At 41.1% G+C, this 25,939-nt stretch overlaps 2 protein-coding genes across 4 annotated transcripts in view; both read left to right on the top strand.

Moving 5' to 3' along the window:
- The window catches only part of RFX8 (regulatory factor X8), a 47,937-nt gene extending 45,489 nt beyond the window's left edge, over nt 1-2,448 (top strand). For 2 of the 3 annotated variants that reach the window (XM_063392605.1, XM_063392603.1), the window contains one exon: nt 1,962-2,448. In XM_063392605.1, the coding sequence (XP_063248675.1) occupies nt 1,962-2,008 (47 nt within the window). In that variant the 3' untranslated portion in view covers nt 2,009-2,448. The remainder of the gene's footprint in view (nt 1-1,961) is intronic. The other variant, XM_063392604.1, reaches the window with a different exon arrangement.
- Nucleotides 2,449-4,199: 1,751 nt separating this feature from the next.
- Nucleotides 4,200-24,090, top strand: CREG2 (cellular repressor of E1A stimulated genes 2). The gene is made up of 4 exons (XM_063392602.1): nt 4,200-4,669; nt 6,797-6,966; nt 18,608-18,721; nt 20,484-24,090. Exons 1-4 carry the CDS (start codon nt 4,271-4,273, stop codon nt 20,629-20,631), a joined length of 831 nt encoding a protein of 276 aa, XP_063248672.1. The 5' UTR covers nt 4,200-4,270; the 3' UTR covers nt 20,632-24,090.
- Nucleotides 24,091-25,939: the final 1,849 nt, after the last annotated feature.

Raw genomic sequence — 25,939 nt, 5'->3', positions numbered from 1 at the left:
TTGATGCCACGGGTTGCTGAAAAACAGTTGCCAAAAGCATCTCTATCACCCACTGTTTTGTAGGGTCATCTCTGTAGATCCTCTGACAAGATTTTTGAGGATTTTTGTTCTGTGTTTTTTGACCACCAAAAATTGTCATCACGCTTCCAAGAAACCATCTGTCCCTGCTCTTGACTAATCCCCTTTTGGCCACAGCCCATTCTGTTGGGTATCTAAATCCTCAGCAGCCATAGCAGCATCCACCCGCCACACTGCTGTTTCCTGGACCACATTTCTGCTGCCTGACATATTGCTCAGGTTTATTTCATAATTTTTGCTTTTAATTCCTTCACCTTAGGCAGGCTTGGCAGCTTTCTGCAACCCAGAGCTTTTGATCAGTTCCCATCCTCCACTCCATCCATTGCCAGCATCACCCAACCTCCGTAGTTTTTAATCTTGTTCCACAACGCATTTCTATGCCTTCTCTACAGCCTGTTATACTGTGGAAAAAAAAATCTGTTCATCGCACCTCCACAATCAGCTCATTGAAATTAGTGCTAACCACTTGGTCTTGCTACAAAACCCTGGAAAAATATGAGGGAGGACTGGTAACAGAAATCAGAAAAGAATCTCCCAACCTTACCCTGATAGCAGCAGCACCAATATGTGTGACTTAGCAGATCCCTTCATGATCTTTTAGTTGTCACCTTCATTCTTCCTCTTCCTTCTCCATCTGTTTCTAGTCTTCCATTCCTAGCTGATGATGAATATAAATTAGACTCCTCAGCAGAGAGACCATTTTTTTCCCATTTATTTTGAACAGCACAGTAAATTTATGAATCTTACCTTTCAATATAGTTTAAATAATTAATACATAGTTAATAAATAGAGTTAATACTCCTGAAGACAGAATATATTCCAAGCTGGTGGCATCTCCCAAGGAAAACATTGGTTTTACATGAACAAATGTAGAGGGCAGGGAGCAAGACAGTAGAAGATTTGCACACACTGGCTTAGCAGGGAAGTGTGGCAGATGAAATGCTACAGAGCCAAACAAACATAATATGAACTCAGAATTTATGAAACCAGTGGCAGGAACAGAGATGCTCAGAACAAGCCGTAATCTATAAATGTGCAGCTCAGAGAGCATTGGCCAGATCTTTATTCCTTATCATGGAGCTTGCAGTTGCTTTCTCTCAGCATGAATAGCATTTTTTCATCTAGAAAATCCCATTCGAGGCTTCTGCTTTTTGTTCACTTGTTACCAAATTAAAATCCTATTAAACTGCACACCTGCAGTGGGTTTATCTGCAGAGCACTGTGCTGTAGCTTTTAATCCAATTCCACACCTTCGTAACACACAATATACTGCAAATCAGGGCACAAAGAGACTGAGGGTGAGCTATTCCTAGCTCTGTTGGCAGAGAGCAAATCAAACACTTTGATTTGTTAAAAAGGGAGAAAAAAAATTAGGACATAGTTAACTACTTGACTTATAGGAACAGTAAGTGTTCATCTGAGTGATCTGTATAAACTAGGATACAGAGATCAAGTGAAATCATTACCTAAAATGATCAAAAAATGAGGGCAAAATCATGACCCTGATTGAATTCAATGTCAAAACTTCTGCTGATTTTAAGAAAGCCAGAATTTCAGCATGAAAAAGCAGCCCCCATCAGGAGAGAGAAAGGCTGAGACTATTTGTTTTGAAAATGAGTAGAAGGGCTTACAGCTGACACACAAAGTGTGAGAAGTGTGAATGACATATTCAAAGTGGATATGCCCTTCTGTCAGACCTTTGCCACCCTATGATGAACTTCCTCTTGTTGGGTTTATTTGACATAAGATAAGTCTGAGTCTCTATAAAATACCTCAGGTTCAGCAATTAAGAATAGAGAATATATTTGTTCAATGAAAGGAGAAACAAATTATTTACAATTCCTACAGTCAAAACATTTCCATGTTTCTTTTCTAATTTTCAGCACATCCAGATAATTTAGGAAGAGAAAATTATTATATAATGTACTAAGTTGGATCTTCAAGTTGGAAAGGAAACATTTCTTTGTCAAAAAGATGAACTGACATTTTTTGCCTCCAATGAACAGCAGATCTTCAGAGAAAAGCATCCTGACTATAGCATTCTATATGCTATGCCATTCTTACTTTTTGATAGACCTTTAAGAAATATTGTTTTCATTCTCTTAAACTTCAGATATTAAAATAAAAAATACTAAATGCAAAACTGGGCTAGCAATGCAGTTATTTGTAGTTGTCATGTGATTTGATTTAGATTATTTGAATAAACCTTCAGAAGATAAAAGTGAACTATTTTTGGCTTTGTTTTAAGTATTTCTTGTATTTTTCTGTTGTCAGTAAAGCTGAAAATCTACCTGAGGTAATAATGGTAAATTTATCTGGAAGCTACAACATAAATGAACGACTCTGTGTTAATGCTGCTTGTGTCTACGATGTTTAATTTAAAAATTATATTTGTTGAATATAAAAGATAGCACTAATTCCTGTTTTAAGACATTCCTCCTTTGTTTCCCATTTCTGCAGGATATCAGAGTCAGTATCTCACATATAATTCCATTAACTGAAATAAAATAGACTGTATATAATGTTATTATTTTATTATTTTCAAAACTAGGTTGTTTGGGCTTGTTCTGTAAGTAAAGTACAAGCAAAGGTGTTTATAAAGAGAAACCCTGGCATAAATTCATAGAAAATAGTAAATACAAACTATGAGATTTGTATCTTGCATGCATCAGATTGTGTGAGGAAATTCCCTGAAACACCAAGGAAATGGGAGGTTTAACTATTTTTGAAGAGCGTGCCTGCAGTGAGTTCTCTGTGCCTGGTTGCTATTTCAAGAAGGGACAACTGCTTCGGTATTTTAGGAAGGGACATATCCTGAATCAGAGAAAAACACTTGTCAGGAGCTTGGGAAGTTTTCACTCATTTTGGGTTTGGAAATCTACATTGATTTTCCGCTTGCATCTCCATTCTTCTGTCTCAGCTCAAGCACTGAAGTGGGAATCAATTTTCAAAAGTGTGGTATTGCAGCAGATGTAGACAGGACCATGTGCTAAAGGAAGAGGCAGTTGTGTATTCAATTCTGCTGATAAGATTCAGAGTTTGGTGCCAAAATTACATTTTCTTGGGGAGTATCTTCACAATCAGAAAAAATGATTAGGGTCTTAAGGCCCATTATACCCATTTCCACTCTTCCTCATGCTTTTATGGTGAAGAAAAAAAATGGAACAGGGATTTTAGGAAAAAAATATAAGCTAAAAATACTCGGTGTTCTCAAGTCCACTTTTATTTATACGAGTTTAAATTCTAGATTACATATACCTGTTCTCATGGCACAATTAAGCAGAAGTTGTATCAGTAGACTGATCTTGGAGTCTGTTCTTCACAGATATGACAAAGTAAGGTGTACCTGAGAACATCTTTTAAATGTACCTGAGAACCTTCTGTCAGGCAAAGGCTTCTTCCCTGTCTCCTATTGAACCTGTGTTCCCTGAATAATTTGCATTAATGCAATGGAAGTTTAGAAGCATACGTTTTAAAGCATTACAGATTTGCATTGCCATATTGAAGAGGTCTACTGCCAAGAAAGGAACTGGATGCATATGTGCATTTATTAAATTGGGCTATTGATATAAACTCATATACATGCAAATCTTTGCCTAATTAAAACCTCGCCTGGAAAACGTTTAATAGCAGCTCCATGTATTTGCATATCAAAAACTCATCCTTGCAAACACCAAACTAATGCTGCCTGCCACCTCAGAGTTGGGCTCTTGCTGTGACTTGAGCCCAGTGCCCAAACGAAGCTTTCCCTGCAATGAGTGTTCACGTGGACACTTTCCCTCGTGGATTGTCTCTTTTTTTTAATAAACGGGGAGTGACACAGCCTCCGCCCGGACAGCTCCAGCTCTTTGTTTTTGTGGTGGGTGTAGAGCACTTAAGCCGTGAGATACCTGCCGGCCCGCGGCTCCGGCGGTGTCCCAGGTCCCCGCAGGCGACAGGCACAGGCCGGGTTACCCCCAGTGCGGGGCCCAGAGCCGCGCCCCGGGAGCCGCCGCCGCGGGAGGCCGCGCCAGAGGCGTCCCTGCAGGAGGCTGGGGCGAGCGGCCCCGCACGGCGCCGGGCCAGGACACTGAGGCGTGCCGGGCTCGGGCGATGCGGGGCTGCGGCGGGCACGGCGCGGGGAGGGGCGGTGCGGGGCGGGCGGCGGCCGCGGGAGGGCGCGGCGGGCGCGGCGCGGGCGCTGCCGCAGAAGATGTCGGCGGGGCGGCCGTGGCCGTGGTGGCTGCTGCCGGCGCTGCTGTGCGGCGCCGCGGGCGGCTACGTGGTGGTCAGCTCCGTGTCGTGGCCGCTGCCCGAGGCGGGGGCGGCGGCGGACGAGCTGCACAGCTCCTCCACCGAGGAGGCGCTGCCCGCGCTGCTGGAGGAGGCGGGCGGCCTCTGGAAGCAGAGCTACCCGGCCTCGGCGTACCGCGAGGATGCGGCGCTGGGCTCCGGGCCGGCGGCGCGGCGGCCGGGGCAGGGGGCCGCCCCCTCCAGGATGTTCTCCTACCGGCGGGAGGGCGGCGGGGCGCCGGGACGCGCCGGGACCGCCCGCTTCCTCGCCCAGCACAACACCTGGGGCTTCCTGGCGACGCGGGCCGCCCGAGGAAAGGTACGGTGCCCGCGGCGCCCACGCCGCGCGTTAGCCGCCGGACGAGCGCCCGCGCCGCGCAGCGAGCAGCGCCAGCTCCGGAGGAGAAACGGTGCTCGGAGCGCGGGGAGGGAGGATGCTCGCTAAAAACCGCACAGAGACACGCCAAGAAAAGCCACATCTCTAGGCCGGAAGGCAGAGCTGCATCGCAGGGTTTGGAGAGGGGCTGTTTCAGGAGGATGAGGAAGAGGAGGAGGAGAGCCTGCTGGGCTACCGCAAAATCTGCCCGTCCGTCCAGCTATACCAGCTTAAAGGACGATTTCTCTGTCAAGAACATCAAACAAAATAGTTGGGCTGTACCAGAGAATTTGGTCATTATTTTTTCCAGCTTTAAAATATTTCCTTTTCTAAAGTGAAACGTTGGGATGAGACACAGCATCCAGTACCACTCAGACAAAAGGAAAAATAAAAAGAGAAATAAATAATAATAAAAACTTTTCTTAACTTTCTGTTGAAAGTATTCTCAGATTAATTAGTTTACAACTTTAAATTAAATTTAGAAACACATAAGTCTTCAGAAAGCTTGGCTGACAGTGTCGGTTAATGTTATTGTGAAATACAAAGTAACAGATTGAAAAAAGATACCATTAAATTAATTTCTAAACAGCGAGATGAGGCTTGTAATTCTACATCAGCTTTTGAAAATCCTATTAAACCATATGATCATAACTCTTTTGTTTTATGCTCTCAGCAGAAACACTCAGTGGAATTACAGCCATAATATAGTCTGCAGTTATCTGCCTCCAGAAGACAGAGCACAGAAGTAATACAGAAAAATCTGGTTCATAATAAAATCTGAAATTCAAGGGGTGATGTTTGCTGCTTTGAATGCTGAATTATGCTATCTGTGATCACAATTATTTTTAAGAATCCAGAGTAATATTAACCTTGCATGACAGACTATTTTAAGCAATGGGAACATGTCCTGCAATAGTACTGAGAGGTGTTTTTTTTTTTTAATTGTAACTCTTAATAATAAACAAGTATTTTTATTTTCTAAGTTATCTAATATCATTAAAGCATTACTTCTAAGGAAAGCCAACAAAGACCATTTACAAGCAGTATAAGCATTTAAATTGTAAAGGCATATAAACATTAAAAATCAGAAAACATGTTACCTAGATAACAACAACATCTGGGTTTTTTTAATTAACTATTCATATTTAATTTGATTTTACTGTAAAAGATTTAATGTATTGACAGATAATTTTACTGATTAATAGTTAATAGACCATGAGGAAAAAATATCTGAAGACATAAAAAAAGGAGTAATTAACTGAATATCTGTCATTGCTATTTATAATAGGATGAAAAGCATAGTAGGAGTATACGTTATTCTGAAGCATATTAATGAATGTCACTACTGGGCAAGGACATTTTTGCATGCATTATAACCACTGTGTGTTAGTCATGGGTCACTGTATGTGAGAGAACCTTTTTGAAAATTTGGCTCCTTCGTGTGCCTGCTCTGCCATGGGAGGAGGTTTTACTTTGGCTGGCTTGGTAGTTGAGACACCCTCCCATCAGGAATATGATGTTCCTGCCCAGGAAGCTGAGCTGATGTCCAGTTTGACTTCAAACACAATTCTAGCTCAAATGCTTTCTTGTTTTTGCAAACCAATGCAATCACATTGCAAGTTAAAACCAAAAGAGGAGGCAGTATTAGAGTAAAAAGCAGGCTGAACAAGGCTAATTTAGGCTCTATATCCTTTTGGGTCTGAGGAAAGGTACCAGCAGTGGTTTAGAGTAAACATTTTCTGCTATCAATGGCAGGAAAAAGAAAGATATTCATGCACTTAAACATTTTGAATTTGGTGGTTCCTTTAAGCTTAGTGGAAGAGAAAATGTTCTCTATTGTATCATGGACAGGACTGGAAAGAAGAAATAGAGGAGAGATCTGGTTTCATAGAAGCATGATAGATCTAATTTAGAGGAGATAGATTAATTTAGAAGAAATGCTGTCTTGTGATGACGACAGAAAGTGGGAGCAATGGGGCTGTTCTCTCTGCTAGAGCCCTTGAGGGAATCCCCCACATTGAAAACTGTCTATGTGCAAAGATGTAACCAGTTGCTTATTTGGATTTACAGATCCAAGGTATGCCCTACGGGAACTGTTTACTTCTCAGCGATGGTCCCGTCAATAACAGCACTGGAATCCCTTTCTTTTACGTGACACCAAAGGATAACACTGTGACAGATCTTCTCAAGAATCCCATGGCTTCTCTGACCCTCCCAGAAACAGATGGAAATTTCTGCAGGTAACAGTTTTATCTGCCTCCTGCCACCTTCAGTGACAACAGAGACCTCAGAACAGAATGCTGGGTCCCCACCTTCAATGTCCTGCAGTTATTTTTGACTCTCACAAACAGCTACATGCTCCTTCCTACATGGTTTTTTGGTTTGTGTGGGGTTTGTTTTGTTTTGTTTTTTTTGGTTGGTTTTAGTTTTGGTTTGTTGTTGGTTTTTTGGGTTTTTTTGTTTGTGTTGGGTTTTTTTGGTTGTTGTTTTTTGGGTTTTTGTTTTCAGTAAATTCCCCTGGTAAAGCACAGTAGAGGAAAGCAGAGGTGTCACTGAAATATATTGTTGCATTAACAGCTGGCGTGGCTTTCAGCTTGAACATTAACATACCTAAATTTTAATCTCTTCTTGGAGGTGCCTACCTGAAATCTAGGTCTTCAAGATCCTATAATAGTCTATAGTGATCTAGCCAATAAAATCCCTAGCGTTTCAGAGGCTATCCAAGTCACAGTAAAGCAGGCATCTTTGCTGTGCTGAAAGCTTTGGAGGCCCTGCTGAATGCCTTGACAGGGCTCCAGGTTTCTGGGTTCTGTAAGAGGATCTCAGGCTCTTGGTTCACAGGTTATATGTTCAGACTCTGACACTCCATCTGATTTCCACCTCTTCAGAGAGTATGATTGAATATGATATCTTTGCAATTTTTTTACACCCTGTATATCACAGTCAATAAATGACCCCCCGAAATAAAGAAATCCAGGTCTGCGGTTTACCAATCTAAATCCAGTCCCCAGTTCTTCTCTCCAGAGACAGCAGAGAGTTGACTTCATCGTAAACATGTTGTAGAATCTTAGAATCACAGAATGGTTTGTGTTGGAAGAAACTTTAAGGGACATCTAAGTCCAACTCCCTGCCACAGACAGGGACATCTTTCACTAGACCAGGTTGTCAAAGCTGCATCCAGCCTGGCCTTGAATACTTTCCCAGGATGGAGCATCCACAGCTTCTCTGGACAACCTGTTCCAGGGTCTCACCACCCTCACAACAAAGAATTTCTTCCTAACATCTAATCAAAGCCTACTCTCTTTTAGTTCATATCCATTATCCCATTGTCATGTCACTACATACCCTTGCGAGAAGTCCCTCCCCAGCTCCCTTGCAGGCTCCCTTTAGGTACTGGAAGTCTGCTGATAAGGTCTCCCTGGAGCCTTCTCCAGGCTGAACAACCCCAACTGCTCAGCCTGTCTTTGTAGGAGAGGTGCTCCAACCCTATGATCATCTTCATGACCTCCTCTGGACTCGCTCCAACAGGTCCATTTAGTTCTTTGCATGTAATGAATAACTTCAGATCCCCAAAGCTTTATGCGTCTAAAATGTGCGTATGCAACCTCAAAGATTATTCAATTTTCCCCTCCATTCTTGTCTCCTTGAAGAAGACACATCTCTACCATATGTTTGTTTACAGTCAATCATGTGGCAAACTTAGCTGGGTCAGCCTCGTGTGAAGTGTTATTTACAAGGGCCTCTTTACGTGACAAGGTACATGACACCGAAATTGTGTCAGACGGGACTCTGTTACCAAAACAGGTCTTAGCTGACGTTGCAAGGAGAGAGAGAGAGAACTGGTAAGAACAGACTCCTTCAGAAAGAAATGGCATTAACAGTTTTTAGTCCAACTTAAGGTCCTCTTTGGGGAAGGACTGGTTTCATCTTCAGATTTCCTCAGCTCTCAAGCCTAATAGCTGAGAAGAGCCCTGGGGAAAGCAGGGAATGACAAATATAAAACATTACTTGTTTTATAAAACACTTATAAAACTACACTTCTCTGTATTTGTCTTCAAAATAGATTGTTTTCTAGAGAGTTATATGGTGGAAAAATGAAATGTTTCTTAGTCTGAAGCAGGACAAGTAATTTCAGGCTGACATCTTATTCCCAAGGAATGGAAATCATGGCTTCCTCTTACAATGTCAAACACTTAATAGGAAAACTCTACCACCAACATTTGTTGGTGATTCAGTCTTGAATGCTTAAGGAGGGCAGTGAAGTAGTAAGGTTAATACTGGAATGGTTCTGCTTATTGCTTAAATATTTTCATTAAATATTTTGGATTAGTAATTTGAAAATAAACATACCCGTTCTTTCATTGCAGGCTTAATGGCATTTATTCCTGCTTTCTGAGCTTTTCCATTCAGTCTAATGGTGAACCTACTATCCAGACCAAGTGCTTAAAAATGCATTTTAAGTCCTATGTCCTACTACTCAATGCCCTGTTTTCAGAGGCCCAAGACTCAGAGCAGCTTCCACTGATGATAAGTGGTAGTGTTGAGAACTTCTGAAAACCACATACCCACTTAGGCACTTAAGTGTGGCCTTTGATCCCTGACTTTAAACAGCCACTCTTGAAAGTCTTTGCCTCTTATGACTTGGCAACATCACTGCCCGATTTACCTGTTTGGGAAGTGTCAATTCACCAACAAAAGACAAATGCTGCGTGATTTATAGAAATATGAAATCCATATACACCACAAACCTTTGTGGATATTTACTCCATGTCTTTTTATTACATCACTATTAATTTTCAAATCCTTTTGATCAGTATGCCAGATATTTTCTCCTGCTTGTTTTGCAGCCAGGGCAACCTGGACTCTGTCACCAGACTCTACAGTCCCCTCTGCAGCCTGAGACTGTGCTCTCTGGTGAAAAGAGCTCTCTGGGCACCGCCAAGAAGCTAAACCTGGATTTCCAAAACAGCTTAGTCCAAACTAATTACCATTTGCCACATCCCTACTCTCCCTCCCTACCACCAGTCATGTGCTACCCTGCCCCCCATCAGTTCTGGGCTTTGTCTCAGGCTGAGCTCAAACATAAATGTGAAGAAAATTACCCTGACAGCAAGAATAAGTTTTTCTGACGATCCTTCTTCTTTTCATCCTGTGGCCAGTACTGCTCCTGGCCATGCAGTCCCACCCCCTCCCTCCAGCTGACCATATGGTGGGCCTATATTAGCTCAGTAACCCAGCAGAAACCTTTTGGGTTTGTTTTTTTTTTTTTTCCTGGATGAGATTGTACTGGCTTAGTAACTTGAATCAGCTCCTCAAGAGCCAGAGAAGGGCAAAGGAGAGGGGAAAGGGAAAGAGAAGGTAGTGGAAAATAGAAGATTCTCATTTTAGCATGCAACCATACTCCAAATATTGAGTTTATTACTGAATTGAATACACAGGTTCAGAGTTTGATCGGTGCATGCATGCATTATTATTTTGTATAATAATGCTCCATGCATTATTTATTTTGTTTTTTACCTTCAGTTTCTTTTTCATTATCTCTGAAGTTCTCATCTGGAACAGATATTGGCTGGCTTTAGTGTAGAGGAGAAGCAATATGGACAATGAAATCTGGGTCTTTACTTGAGCCACAATTTTTGTTTTTGATGATATGGAAATGTGAGCAAGCTTTGAGGCTGTCTCTCAGCAAAGAAGGGTATGGGCACTGGACTTCAACTTTCTTCTCTTCCCTTCCCCTATAATCAGGGTCATAAATTAATGTTTGTTTTAAACTAGGAATCCATGAGCGATTTTTACATTTAAAAGCAGCAACATCTAAAATTGCAGCCCAGCACACCACCCCACTGTTGCCCCACAGAAGGGGCCTCTGCAGGCAGTGTGACACTGAAGAAAACAACCAGGTGTCCAGGCCCTGCTGCCAGTGCTTGGGGTGGCCTGTCCCCAGCTTCAGGGTGCCCTTGACCTGCTGAGATGGACAGGCTGTGCCGTGCAAGCAGCACACAGCATCCTCAGTGCAGAGCTTTAGGCTCAGGTTTGGTATAGCAAAAGTCTTCTTTACTAGCACTATATGAGAGGCAAGACCTTTCACTCTGTGAGACCTCGGGTCCCGCTAGTATTAAAATAGTACCTGTGAGGTTTTCTTTGCAAAGAAACGTGTCATTCTTGTCAGACATTCTTTTCAAGTGCATCATTAATTGTTTTGGTTTCAAAATAATTATGTAATATAGCTAAATGAATAATACTCTACGTGAGAAAGTTCATGTCCGTGCCGGCAATGCAACTTGTTTTCATGTGGAACTTTATTAGAATCCCATTATTAATCTACTCTGAGTTGCAAGAATCAAAATAAATGTGAAAGCTGATCGGTGCCTGTAGCTGATGCTCCTGGGAGTATTTGGCACTCTCCTGAAAAATGCCTCTGACCTATTGCATGCAAAAGAAATCTCTGGCCTTTAGAAAGAAAGCATAGCTGACATTTCAATGTCTTCATGTACCTAATGAGTTTCAAGTGACTTGTGTACACCAATTTGATATTAAATTTATTTAGTAGCAAATTTCATTTGTTTTGTTTCAGGACAGACTCAAGTTCCAAACCTTGACAATAAATATTTTCCCTTTCAAGGATGTGAGGAATACAGACTGGCCTTTATGGTGTTCCAGCCTCAATATTTAATCAGCTGAAGAGAAAATTTGAAAACCCTAAACTAATAAGAAAAATAACATTTAATATTGAAAGAAAGAAAGCTGAAATGCATCTCAATAGGCACCAGTTTCAAGACATTTTATTGCAGCTGCAGTTTGGATTCCTGATCTCTGACTTGGAGATTGCCATTTCCCAGAGGGAGACAGGCTGCCCCTCTCTGAGAAGGCTCTGATGGCCAGGATAGAGACAGCATTTGTTAGCAACTACACAGCATTTTATCTGAAGGCTGATAAATGGATAATAGAGGCAAGAAAAATTAAATGGTTCAGGACTATAAATAGACTAAGCTGGTATGTCTATGCCACTGACAAGTTGAAAAGATTGAGTTCCATTCTTGCAGTTTTCAGAGGGAACAAAACCAAGCCCTACATTAAAGAATAGAGCAGTTATTGTTCTAAACATATTTCACAACACACAGGCTGCTCAGAGGATTCCTCTTTCCAAGTAAGCTCCTGAGTCTGCCTCATTACAGCTGCAGCTTGGAAAACAGGCAATTAATTTTAAACATGTGTCAACTCCTTGACATCAGGTTCAACACATTCACAGGGACACACTGCAGCTTTCTTAGAGAAGGAGCAGTTACATGGCTGCCATGAAAGGGTTTTCATACAAGGGAAAAGCAGTGAGCTTTGGGGTCAGTCTGCCTTTGGTTTTTTCCTGCTATTAGTTGAGGATGGTGTTTCAAATCCACACTGCAGACCATGAGTGATTTTCATGAATTCAGATTCTCCTTCTAATTTATGATCTCCATCAAAGGTGACTCCATCAGAGCCATTTTACCCACCATGCTCATCTGGTGCTTGAGGTAGCAGATTGGCATGATCAGGCAGATGGTTTCAGTGGGCATAAGCTGAATCTGTAGGTTTCCTAAGTGCTGCATGGAAAATGTTGACAGGGAGTGCTGAGCCACCAAGCCATGGGAAGAGGAGTTTTGGGGGTCTGGGTTCCTGCTGTGTGGTGGATCAGCAGCATGCATAGCCAACTTCATTCCCTGGGCAATCCTGAGGGACAATAAGCCTGCCATGGGTGAAAGGCACAACCTTTGAGATACCACATGGCTGCTCAACATATAGCTACTGCTGGGTTTGTAGAGTCACTGTTGTTAATACGAGGATTAAATATAACAAAGAAATCTGGCACTGTACCTTCACACAAAGAGAAATTACACATGCAGAAGACAAAGGCTGAATCACTTTCTGAGATATGCCTCCTGATTCTGTGGCACAGATACATTTCTAGTTCTGGTATTTATATTGCCCCTTTTTAGTCATGTGCAAATAATTATGTCAGTAGCTGTTCCTGAAAAATCTGTATTTTAAAAAAAATCTGTATTTAAAAAAACCCTAAAAATTAAGGTACCAAATTAGAAAGTCAAACATGAAACCTACTATCATCATGACCCAATACACACATTACAGTTCTAAATTACTATTTTTCCTGTATTCTTAAATAACCAACTTCCTAAACCCTTTTCTAGTGAAATAGTTTTTCTCCAACTCTCTTTACAGAAATAGTTGATGCTGTGATTCCTTTTTTTCTCCATGAATTGTCTGTGGTTAAACAATATAAAAGCTTCCTGTCTGAAACAGAGTTCAGCTGAAGAAATGCATTGTTATTGTCAATGGAGAGAGGCAAAGAGACTGGCTTCATGTAATACATTGTAATTAAAACATTTTAGGAAGGATTATCTTCTAGAAAGAATGAAATTATTTTAAACATTAAAACACATATACTAGGAGCACAGGCTCACCTAGATGAATAGAATAGCCACTGCACCAATACACTTTAGCTCCCTGACTTGTCTTCAGATTCAGAACAGAAGACACTTTCCAAAAGCAAAGATGTTCCAACTAACTTTGCTGGCTCCCAAACATGACTGATAGAGAAATTCTTGTCAAAATCAGAGCAGGGCAGAACTGCCTAGCCATATCCGGTTGAAGGCCAGCAACAGCTTTTCAGATTATGAAAATGCTTTCAGTGGAGATTTTGTTTGACGTTCATGCCATGCAGATTAGCAGCACCAATACATTCTTTCTGCTTCAGAGACTCTGGTAGTTAGTGGTGAACAAATGAAATGAATGAGGAGAGTAACTTTTCAAAATTAATCACATTTATGAATCAAAATCATATACACTTTACAGTAATTCTCTAAGGATAGAGCATTCCCTCCCTTCCTTTTTGTAGATTTTAGGGGAGAAAAACTCTATGATGCATTTTACATAGTAGAAAATAACTCTGCCTTTTCACCTTGTGCCCGGTTTGGGGCTATGTGAAGAGGAACCCTGTGCAGGGTGTGACAGAGTCACCCACCTTGCATCCATGGAGGGTGGCAGGGATAAGCTGTGTCAGCAGCCAATCCCCACCTGCTAATTGCATGGGTTTTCACCACTGCTACCACTACAGGAGAGCTTAGAATGTGTGGAAGCCCTTATGCCACTCATGAGCTGTGTGCTTTAAAGCAGAAAAAAAGTGTAGGGAAACTGTTCTCTGGGGCTTTCTTCTTGGCTGTCTCTTCTTTTCTGCAATAGGAGAAAGCTCTTTCCCAACTTCTTTTCTCTTCAACTCTGAAGAAGTAGAGGGATAAGAGCAGTGCTTTCTCACACGGTAGTGAGAAATGTGTTCAGGGGATATTTGTGTATCCTCCCAGGAAGGATGAAAGGTCTTGTTTCCTCAGAGGGTGGAGGAGAAGGATGTCAGCACCTTTGTGGGAAAAGGAGGCTGGGGAAGAAGAAAAAGAGAGGGAAGCCTCTACATAGACTCCTGCTTCTACACCCAGACTGGAACAGTACTGAACCCTCCTGCCTTTCTCCTACCAGTTCCTTCTTGGGAGTACCTAGCTTTCTTTCCCAAGTGCCTTCCAAACCCTTAATTTGGTTTTCCTGTTGATCTGTGGCAGATCAGTGTCACCTCACTAATGGATTGCAGAGGCTGAGAATGAAGATAATACTCAGGGATACTTAGGTCAGAAACCAGGGGACAGAGCACCATCAGTCAAAGCAGAGATCTCAGCTGTGAAAGGGAATCCTAACCAAGTACCAACATCATCATCTTATGTGCCAATAGAACCACAGCAACCTGAAGTATAGGTTCATAACACCTGCACTTGGATAGTTGCTGTATAAGAACCTTCTAATTAAACTCCAAGAGATCTCTAGTGTAGTAAACAATTTAATGAGTAGGTGGCAGTCTTTACTCTGAACCACTCTTGAACCACGACCCAGAAACTGAGGAAGTGTTACACAGTAAAGTAAGTGGGACATGTTCATTAGCAGTGTGCTTTGCAGCATTGCATTTCTCTTGGGAAATACTTCTCACTTGGATGCAGGCCTCTCCTTAAGCTCAGTGAAGCCTTTGTAGGTGATGTCATCTCACACACTTGGAAGAAAACTGCCTGGAGTGGGTCAAACTCTGCATATCTACTTTGCTCACTGTAAGCAGGGGAACAGGAACAATCAATTCTTCTCTCTTCACAGATCAGACGAATAATTAAGATGATCTCTCTTAATGTTTTCTTATAAACCGCATAAATGGAATCTTCTTCCATTTTAATCTGGCCTTGCTAATTTCTGCGACAAAGTATATGTATTTGAAAGAAGCATGAAAAAAATTGTGTTCCCTATTGCTCAGTCTTCTTCCACGGTTACCTGCTCCCTCTTCCCCTCAGGTCATATTTTACCATAGCATTCATGAAGTCCTGTCCATGTAGACAGAAGGCTTGATTCTGGTTAAGAACAACCACCTGAGAAACCACCTTGGGTTTCCTCAACAGAGCAACAGTGTCACCATCTCTACCCCGACCCTGCCTCCCCCTCAGACCCAGTCAGCAGCACACAAATGTTACATAAAGCTCCTCTGTATCTACGTGTTCTTGTGCCAGCAAAGATGAAAGGAACTCAGCGATTGAGAGCTGAATATGTATTGATACAGAGGCAAGAAATGTCTAGTGAATGTATGACTAGACCTCTACAGATGCAAGTGAGGAAGGTTTCAGTAAATATCCCTTTATTGTCTTTAATAAAAATATGACTTAAATTCATGACTATATCACTTTGCTCCAAGGAAGCAAATCCTGCACTTGTACTAGTTGCACTGGCAACAAAACTGAAAACTCAAGACCCATTCACAACATTTAGAAATGGTAGCTGTAAGTTTAGTGGGTTTAATTGGTATAAATGTAATCTAGCATCATTAGGGAAATACCATGCCAAAAAAAAAAGAAATGCAGAAACAGATTCACTTCAAAATATGAAGGGTTCCTTTGAAAAAGAAAATACTAATGCTAATGTCAGATTAGAATACAAGGGTCCTAATCTGAAACAAAAAACTTATAAGAGGCAATTCTGAAAGCAAAACCAACAAACTAATAACAGTGTGCTGAACTCAAATTTATCACTGTCCTGTTCAGCTCTTCCAAAACCTCACCTAACACAACCTCAACAAATAATTTATTTGATTCATTTCCCAGAAAAACAAACTGACCCTCTAGAATATTATTCCAATATGCAAAATTCCATTTGAATAAGTTTTACTGGGAAGATAGAATTACATGTGTCAATCAGTAGCACTCTGGCTCACAAGAATTTACAGAAAACTGTAAACAGAAGAAGCCAGGGAAAAAAACCCCACCAAAACATAAAAAAGCCTATTCAAGCTATGGATGCACAGTGTGTGGGCTTTGTTGTCAGCCAAATATGTTGAGAGCAGCTTTTCATGTCAACTGGGGAAGAGTCACATCAGACACTAGTCCTGTTAGGCAAAACTTTCTCAGCAAAGGCAGGCAGGGTTCACTGCTTAACCATAGCTACCTCAGCTGTATTGCCTACTCAAAATCAAATACTGTGCTTTCAGAATAAACATAGACTTGCACAAAAACATCAAATAACTGTAATCTGAGAATGTCAGACCAAAACTTCTCACTACTCCTGATCACATCCAAAATCTATCACCTTGATCCGCTCTGTGAAACGCATACATCTTTTAATAACAATCCTTTTCAAAATCCTGTCTTAGAGTAATTAACCACATAGTACCTAGGAGCTGTGTGCAAGAAAGAGACTTGCAAATATTCCTACTTTTCCTGGCTCTTCAATAGTTTTATGATACTGTTTGGCTGTGGAGGAAATTGTATCGTATATGCAGATGCACAGTTGTTTTAAAGCAATTTTCTGAACTGAATTTGTACCTGCAAGAAGTCCCTTTCCTTCATCAATATAAATGTTAAATATATACTGAATATATAAACATATGCAGAGGGCTTTGGGTACAGTATTAAGATTAAGCATAAAAGATAACAGGTCAGGAGATTGCTTCAAATGGAGTTTAACACTTCACCATCCAAGGCCAACAGTTGCAAGAGTATGCATGTGCACTGCCGTGGCTGCTGAACACGCAGACCCTCAGCTGACACCCTCTGCATGTGGGATTGGTTCCTTTCTCTTCAGCTGTATTCACTGCATTTGCCTTTATTTATTTGTGTTTTGGTGGGTGAGCATCTCACTGGGCCATGGATGTTGGGCAGCCACACAACACCCAAAGCCTATGCAAAGGAAATGCCAGGAGTTCTGGGAGTCCCTGGGGCACGGAGCCTGTTCCTTAGGGACAGAGTGTTTTCAGGTCACTGGAACCCGGACATGAAGTGACAACATCAGCAGGCACTAGGAGTCAGTGCTGAGGATCTGTGGTGTACCAAGGTGATCATGTAGGGAAGTTTGTACTCTGCATACACACTGATAGAAATAAACCCAGTGTCTGGGCAGGGAATGCAGATTTTCGGTAACCCAGAACACCACTTTTATAACTTTAAAAATTGTACTAGAGAAAATTAGACCATTATAAGTTGATGTGGACAGAAAGTTTGAGCATGATCTTTGGTCTTGACCCTTCCTCCCATCAGTAAGCATGGGAGAGGAAAACAAATACAAGTGGAATTTGTCCAAAAATTGTTAAACTGAACATCGTCTTCGGACAACTACTGCTCCAAACTGAACAGGACACTGAAAAAGTATCCCTGAGATGATGTGACTGCAGGAGATCAGGCTGCAGTCAGTGGCAGGTGCTTACCAGACATAGTCAAGTATCAATCAGCCTCCTGTACTTCCTTACGTATCTCTATTCATGACCCTCTTTAGAAAAGCAGATATTTTATGTGGTGAGCTACAGTCTCTCATAACCATCTGTGGAGAATCTGCAGGTGTTAAATTAGCTGTGGGAGGATGCCCATATGTTTCCTGCGTACACTAGACACACATTGAGAAATGTAACCAAAAATGAAGCCATTGCATATTGCACACAGTTAAGGCTAAAGGGCTCAAGCCAAGATCTTTAAGTAAAATTGTACACAGATGAGATGTAATTTACTGTGATTAAAACACAGTAAAGAAGAAATGCAGCTTTCATTTCCTAATGTAGTTTCTTGGGCTGATATGGGAACCATGGTTCCCTGAGACACTAAGCAGTCTCAAACTGCTGGCAACAGGACTTTGGGCTGCTCAGTATTTGCCAGGATCAAGCCTTTGCAGTCATGCAGTCATTTAATAGGCTTTTTTTTTTTCAGTTGATAGATTTACTTATGATTTATATCCTTGTATTGTATATGTCAGACTTAGCAATTGCCCTGCAGCTACTAATGGGAGTTATTTATTATTACTGTATACAAAGAGTCAAAAAGTAACAAGTACCTTTTCTGTCTTGGTCTGAAGGCAATTGGAGAACTTTTCTATTTGGTCTAAAGCAGTTGAAAAATGGGTAAAAAATGAGCAAGGATTAATTTTCTAAGGTAAGCACAATGAAAAGACCTTATGTTTTACATACAGATACACATATTCATACTCTTTTCTGTAGGCATAGGCACAGCCTAGCCATCTCACTACTTCTTCTCAGAATCCTCAATACAGGTCTGTACATCTGTCTGGGAATACTGCCATTTTCACATTTTTTTACAATCTAATATATACTAATCTAATTTTTGTGAGCATAAATTAAGATTAAGCAACTATCTACAGCAGAGCTATGTGAGCTATGTGCCAGTTGAGTGTTCATTCCAGACATATAGCTGGGAGTAGAGAAGACCCCCAAGGCTTGGCAAAGCTTTTTATATGTGAGTAGGAGTCCACATTTCTCCAAAAACCCTTAAGAAAGCAAGCAAGCTATTACTCATGAGCATTTCTCTCTATGCACAGAAAAAACCTAATTGATCCAGAGGATCCAAGGTGTGCCAGGCTGACTCTCATGGGACAGATGGTCACGGTGCCTCCGGAGGAAATAGAATTTGCCAAGCAAGCAATGTTTTCCAGGTCTGTATCTAACAGGCACATAGAAGAGTGCAACCCACGGGTTTGAGACAAATACACAAGTGTGGCCATTTGGTACAGAAAATCTGAGAAATAACAAGCCTGACCTTTACTTTGGGGCCATGAAGCATGTTGGCTTCTGTGTGGCTTGCAGTGACAGACCTTTTAACTCTTGAGGAAATGAAATATGGAAATGCAGTTAGTTACTGTTGGACTCTGGTAAGGCACGTGGTTTATAATTTGGGGATTATGAAGATACACCACCTGGTTCCAAGGAGAGATTCCATAATTCCATGGTGTATTTGTTATCTTTAATGATTCCATCCCACCTTACTACAGGTAGTGGACTCAGAGACAGAGCAGAGGTCTGCTGCCTTTGGGCTTACAAACATTTCCAGAGTGCAGTTTACAAGTTTAATTACATCTCCTAATATCCCAACTGCTTCAAAGCCATAGTACTTACTGAACAGTCCCCTTTGAACAGCTGCAAGCACAACCTAGATGTGCAGCACACACACAGGGTGTGTCCCCATGCCCTTCAGTGGGGCAGAATTACAGATGTGAAAAGCCTGAACCTTAGCTGGGGCACACAACTCCTACACGGGCTGCCAGGGATTGTCCTCCAGGTGCACCCTGCCTGGTCAATCAAAACTGCTGGGAAACTGGGATGAGCTTGGATCCAAAACAGCTCTGAGATGATCTTCTTTTTGACCTACAGGATGGGGTCAGGGTGGGATACTGTCAGTGTGTGCCATCAATAGCAAAAGTGGGACCATGAACAGATGGTGCCATGACACACAAGCCTTCTCTACAAACTTCACAGAAATTAGATTTCCATGTGATCCAGAGTCCACCAGCACCTCAGCAGAGGATGCTCTGCTGTCAGGATACAAGAGCCGAATGGTAAAGTGAGGGCTGCTGGGGCACATCCAGTGCCAGCAGCTCCTGACGCCATTTACTAACCCCAGAGTCATAGGTGCTCAAAGGGACAACTCAGAAAATGGTAGGAAACACCATTTTCCTGATGAGAGGGAAACCAAGAGGTTGCCAAACCAAGCACCTCTGCAGCAGGGTCCTCTGCGGGAGCAGAGGGGCACTGAGCCAACCCTGCCCAGACTTGCACCACTTCCCGCCCATGTTCTTGTGAACACTGTGTCTTGAACTGTGGCATCCACTCTGTGCCTTGCTGCTGGGCTTCCCACAGCTACACTTGCTGGGGCCTGGGGACCAGGCATCTGCACCCAGTCAGGGAGAATCTGTCTGACCTAGCAGTAAGGGAGACCAGAGGAATGATAAATACAGGATGAGAAGGCTGTCAGAGGTGACAGCTTGCAGAGGCTTTGCTCTACCTGCTATCCAGTTTTATTAGCCCTCCCTCTGTAGCACAATTGCGACCAAAGATGTAGTATTTTCAGGACACTCTTTCTGTTAAACAGATACAAGCACAACTCTGACACACATTCAAAGAGTCTTCTCTAACTATTTTTCACTTACTCAGAGACCAAACAACATCTACCTTTACAGACAGGCTTCTGCAGTGGGGGAAGGTGGTGATTGCTGGCTGCCTGTGCTGCAGTTGTCTCCAGACTGGGCTGTGGAAGATCATAAACCTTACAGCAAGGAAGGGCCAAAAAGATGAATGGTGATGTTCTCATATCTCAGGTTTCACTCTGGCTGAGCACACTAGGCTGAAGAAAAGAAGCAGACTATGCATAAGCTTTGGCACATCTTTTAATATTTGTTTTGTTTTTCTTTATCCTTCCAGGCACCCAGTGGTAAGGAAGTGGCCTCGTAGCTATGAGTGGTTCTTCATGAAAATGAACATTGAACACATCTGGCTTCAAAGCTGGTATGGAGAAGTTTCTCCCATTGCAGTAGAAGAGTATTTGAAAGCAGTTCCAAGTAAAGGATGATTGAATGGGCTTTTGAGATAGAAATCTCCTGAGTTCCCTTTCCAGACACTTTTAAAATTTCATAGTAGGTGGTTTCTTTACAGTGATATTTTTCTTCTTCTCCCAAAAGGCTTCAAAATAGCCCTGTCCCACATGGAGCAGAGTGAAAATAAGTCAACACAGACTTCCAAATCATAAAGGAGAGGTGGATATTAGCCCTACCCTGCAATGTACAGACTTGTCATTTCAAGCAGGCAATGCGTCATCTGAAATGCTGTTTTTAAAATGCTTTGTATCTGTTTGTTTTGACTTCTATTGCTGTGCACCCACAGGGAAACTACACTATGTGCTAAATATAATGTTCTGATTTGCAGAAAATGCAAATTGCCTACTCAGAACCCTCTATGCATTGTGGAGGCATTACTACTGCTTGGTCTGCCTTGATTTGTAAGTACTTTAAGAGCAACTAATTAGCTGCAAATTTAGGTATTTAAGTTTTAAAACAAATTATTTGCTAAAACTGTCCTCATTTGCAAACTTCTGTTTTCTATGTGTGCGTTTCCCTAATTTGATAATTTGATATTTCACTTGGAAATTGAGTAAAACTTCTCTCTTTAGCAGAAAAAATGCAATCACTTCAAACAACACAGCTCCAATATAACTTGTCTCTGACACAAAGCTGGTTAAATACAGTAAAGGCCAAAATCAAATCAGCCCCACAAGGATTAGCTCAATACAAGTATAAACATTCTCATAAGAAGAATTTAAGTACATGTTCTCAGCTAGCCTGTTCCTGTCAAGACAGGAAAAGTATTTTTAATGGCCTGTAGTCCCATTTTTTTTTCTGCCTCCCTGCTCCAGCCACTGCTTTATTTTTAACTGGCTTGTGCAACTGATTTTTTGTAAGCCCTCACTAACTCACTGAGGGGTGGAGCCTGTCCCTCAACTCTGATTCCTCCCCAAGATTCAAAGGGCTTGTTCACGCATTTATTTTTTAAAGAAGCCTAAAGGTGGTAGATATTTCAAGGCATGAAAAACTGCTTTTCCCAGTGTGGAAAGTGCAAACTTTGTTGCAAAAACATTATGTATAGGCTTCTCATGTGGTAATACCAGAAGAATTCAAAGGTATTTTAATTGCTGTCAGCTCTTTCTCTAGATGCTCTCCTGGTAAACTTATTCTGCAGTTCTTAAGGGTATCACAGAAAGAAAATTCCCATGGCTAACCAGCCAAGTCACCACAGCTTGAAAATTATATGGCTGCTGTTACATTAAGAAGGAGACACATGGAGATGGGGTTTATGTGCCTGTGAGGAAGGTCTTCCAGCATCCCTGGGAGTGCAGTTGAGCCCTGGACATCAGCCTGCACCACGTCTGGGCTGGGGAGGAGCCTGGGTGCCTGGGCGAGTGCCCTGAGCTTGTACAGGTTAATCCCTGGGCAGAGCTCAGAGACAGCTGCATGAGCTATGATCAGCTGGAAGCCAATTAAATGTAGCTGAGCTTATTTTGGCTCAGGAGAGAGGGAGTCATTCCCAGAACAGCTGGGCACCATGCTGGTTTAACTACAAGGGGCTCCAGGGTGCCCAACTTAGCCCTAGGGTGAGTCCCAGGCCTCAGGCATCACTACTATTCCTGATATTCCGTAAGAAGCCGAGGCAAATGAGGGGGAAAACTTTGTTTAGACACTCACTAAGCTTTTTTTATTCTTGTCTCATTGCCAGAGACTTTGTTAGCTGTCCAGATCTTTTGCAGAGGTAATTACACAAAAGAAGGAAGTGTCCTGCCTGAATTTATTTCCTTCTTTTTTTTGTTCTTGGCAGATGAGCTGCATTTTCACATTTGAGTTTGCCCCTGAATCTTGCATTATGTAATACTGAAGCAAGATGGCCTGTTCTGTACAGCTTTATAGAATACCATCAAGTGAAATGCTCCTTGATTTCCTATAATCTTTGTCCACTATGGATTTGATGACTTTGTCCATTAGAATTAATAAGACTTTCAAACCCGAATTCACCAGGAAGAATACTAGTCCTTGTAAGATAATTTCACAGATGTAACATTTACGTGAAAGTATGATTACATATTTCCTTATCCCAATTCACTACTATTCCCAGAGAAACTTGAAACCCTCATTCTGTCCCCCACTCCTAAATAAACACAGATTAGGCAAATCCAGAGTATAATCTTAATGTTTAAACAAACTGAAGAAGAGAGGAAGAATTTTAGAAGTGCTACTGTTACTATACTCTCAATTTCATTCACATGCCCTGGCAACAGTGACATGGTCCTATGTCCTTTCCATTACCTTATTAACTAGCCTTGAAGTAGTAAGGGACTGTGTCAAGAAGGTTCAGAAGAGCTTTAGTCATTTAAGAAGTCAGCGTGTACTAAGAAAGATTTTGAATTTACAACACCCTACTCGTTATAGGCTGCCTCCCTGCACACACAGATTAACTGGAGTAGCTTCTGTATTGTAAAATGACACATTCATCAAGAAGCTTTTCTGTATGGACCTGCCATGAGGCTCTTGACTGAACCTCAAAACATGAAATGCTGCTGACATGTAAAGTGACAAAAGGGGCCTCATGAAGAAATGCTGTCTTTTATCACCTGTTCTCATTTCATGCTTCCTTCACCCAACGAATAACTATGAGAGTCCTCGAAAGTCTGTAGAAATTCATCAAAAATACAACCTCAGATTTTTAATGGAATTTTCCAGACAAAAAACAAAAAGGGAGGTGGTAGTAGTTTTCTTGTTTGGGTTTTATATTATTATTTACATAGGCTAGCTCTAATTTTTCTTTAAACAGACAAATGTCTCAAGTAATATTGGTCATCACATGGTAAGTGATGTTTATCGAAGGTTTTAACCCAGAGTTTTATCTGAAATATCACAATAAAAACATAACCTGAAGATTGTAAAGTCTCATCTTGCTTCAATTGAAGTCAATAGCAAAAAACCCATTTATTTGTTGAGCTTTAATTATTGGATCAAACAAGCATTTTCATAAGTCTTGATAAACTCTTATGTATGTATTTATTAAGCATTTCAACTAGTCAGTGTGTAATTTCCATGTGTTCTGTATTTTTGTTATTTCTGTAGCTTCCAAAAAAAGTTTGTTGTGCAACATGTTTAAAATTTTAACTGTGGTATTGCAATATTTAAAAGATGTATTAGTCATTTGTGTATATTTGCTGAAAAAAGAAAAATGAAGTTGAAAAGTTGGGTTCTCACTTCTTGCTAATTAGGGCAAAAGAAATGCATGTACAGGATTTAGGCACAGCTATTTTGAACTGCTGTTCTTATTTAACCAAAGAATGCTCTGTTTCTGATGAAATTTTCATCACTTCAGTGGTTGAAATGCAACCTGTCCCATTTCTGGATGTGTATTGCAATTTGCAATGTATTTTGATTTCTAGAAATACTGAAAATTGTTAACAAAGTGGCCATGAAGAAGAAATGCAAATAAAACAAATTTCAAAGCAGAAACTGTATAAGGATATTCTTCAGTACATAATTTGCCAGAGTAACCCACATTGTGCTAGCAACCACTACAATTTCTGTCTGATCTGAACATTTGTTTAGTTTTTTCCTCCCTGAGTTTTCCTGGACCAAGTTAATTTCTCTCAAAATATTTGTGGGAATTGCGACTCCGATCTGCCTTTTCTTTGGGGAGAAAAGTCCAGCCAAGCACCTTTTATCATTCCTTCATCTTCTCATTATTGTGTTCTTTGCTTTCACCGTGGCTGTTAAATGTCACTCTTAAAGTTCGCTCTTTTTTTCTGCAGGTAGGAACTGAGCACTCACCTCCTGGGTGTGCATTAATAGTGTTTTGGAAGTTTCCTCAGTGCTGTGTCTTCCATTGCCAGCCTTTCTCTTACAAGTTCTTGTTACAGCTTGTTCTCTTCTCTCCACTCTCCTCTGATGCGTTTTCTTAAGCCAAGTCTGACAATTTACCTTTTCATCTTGTTTTCCCACATCACCTCTTTTCAACAAAATTCAAGCTCTCATACTAAAATCCCCACTTCATATCCAATAAAGAATAGAATAGAATAGAATAGAATAGAATAGAATAGAATAGAATAGAATAGAATAGAATAGAATAGAATAGAATAGAATAGAATAGAATAGAATAGAATAGAATAACAGCCTATGTTAGGATCAAATAACAGCCTGTGTTTCCTATTTACACGTCAAATCTTTCTCTTGCCACTGGTTGGACTGCATTTACTGTAAGAACTGTGTCAACAGTTCCCTAACCTGTACAAATCTCAGTCAACACAAGCTTCTTATTTCCAGTAATCTGTATTTTTAAAAGAACATTTCCTGCAGCTGTTTTTTTGTTGGTTTTTTTTTTTACTTACAGTTTTTACTTTCATCCCTTTTCTGGAATGATGTGTATTCTGATTACACCAAGGGTCTTTTATTTATTTACAAAAACAAAACAAAAAACAACAAGAGAAAAGAAAACACAAAAAAACCCACCAAACCCTAATCTGAACATTTTTGGAATCACTTAAGTCCTTTCATTTCTCAATCTGCTTTTTGCTAACTACTGAATTTGTGCTTCTTCCAAATTGTGTTGCTTGTCATCCTTCAATAAAGCTCACTTTCTACCTGCTTTTTTCTCTGCCACCACCTCCACGTGCCCTCTCCTGTCTAAAATTTTGCTAGATGCTCCTGTTTCCTATCCTCTTTTCCCTATTTTTTTATTAACTCTAAATTTTCTATGTTCTTCCCTCAACTTCCAAGTTCTCCACAGCCCCTTCCACATTACTTTGTCTGCTCAGTCCTGTCTTCTTGATTTTGCCACTTTAATCTTGTCACTACGTTCAATGCCTTTGGAGAGAGTCCTAACACTGCCAAGTCTTATTTTGGGAGAATGCTGGAGAATTGCTTTAAGGAATACTTTGGGTTTGAAGGTGTTTGTTTGTTTGTTTGTTTGTTGAAACATTGCCTCTGGAACAGAAATGGGAACATATTGGCCTTGATGCTGACACAGAATAGGGCAGTTCATTGAGCTCATGGCTTTTTCCAGTGATATCTTCTGCACATATTGTTCCAGGCTCTATTAGGCCCTGCCTGTGTCAGCACCCAAAACATATAATCACAATTAGGAAGGACATCAACAAAGTTTGACAATGTTGTTTGACAACATAGGTAACAGTGCAGGAACACACAACTGTTGTCTTCTGAAGGAAAGCAACTGTTCAAAAAAGGCTGGTGCGTGGTGAAAACAAGCAATTCATTTTAAAAGCTGGGAAAAGGTACAGATGTGTTCCATGAAAAAAATAGGGAAGACTCTGTTTATTCAAGAAGAGGTGTATGTCA

Source organism: Prinia subflava, chromosome 3 (genome assembly GCF_021018805.1).
Source record: "Prinia subflava isolate CZ2003 ecotype Zambia chromosome 3, Cam_Psub_1.2, whole genome shotgun sequence".
Lineage (NCBI taxonomy): Eukaryota > Metazoa > Chordata > Aves > Passeriformes > Cisticolidae > Prinia > Prinia subflava.
The sequence above is the reverse complement of the archived record's forward strand: the minus strand, read 5'-3'. Positions and strand labels throughout refer to the sequence as shown.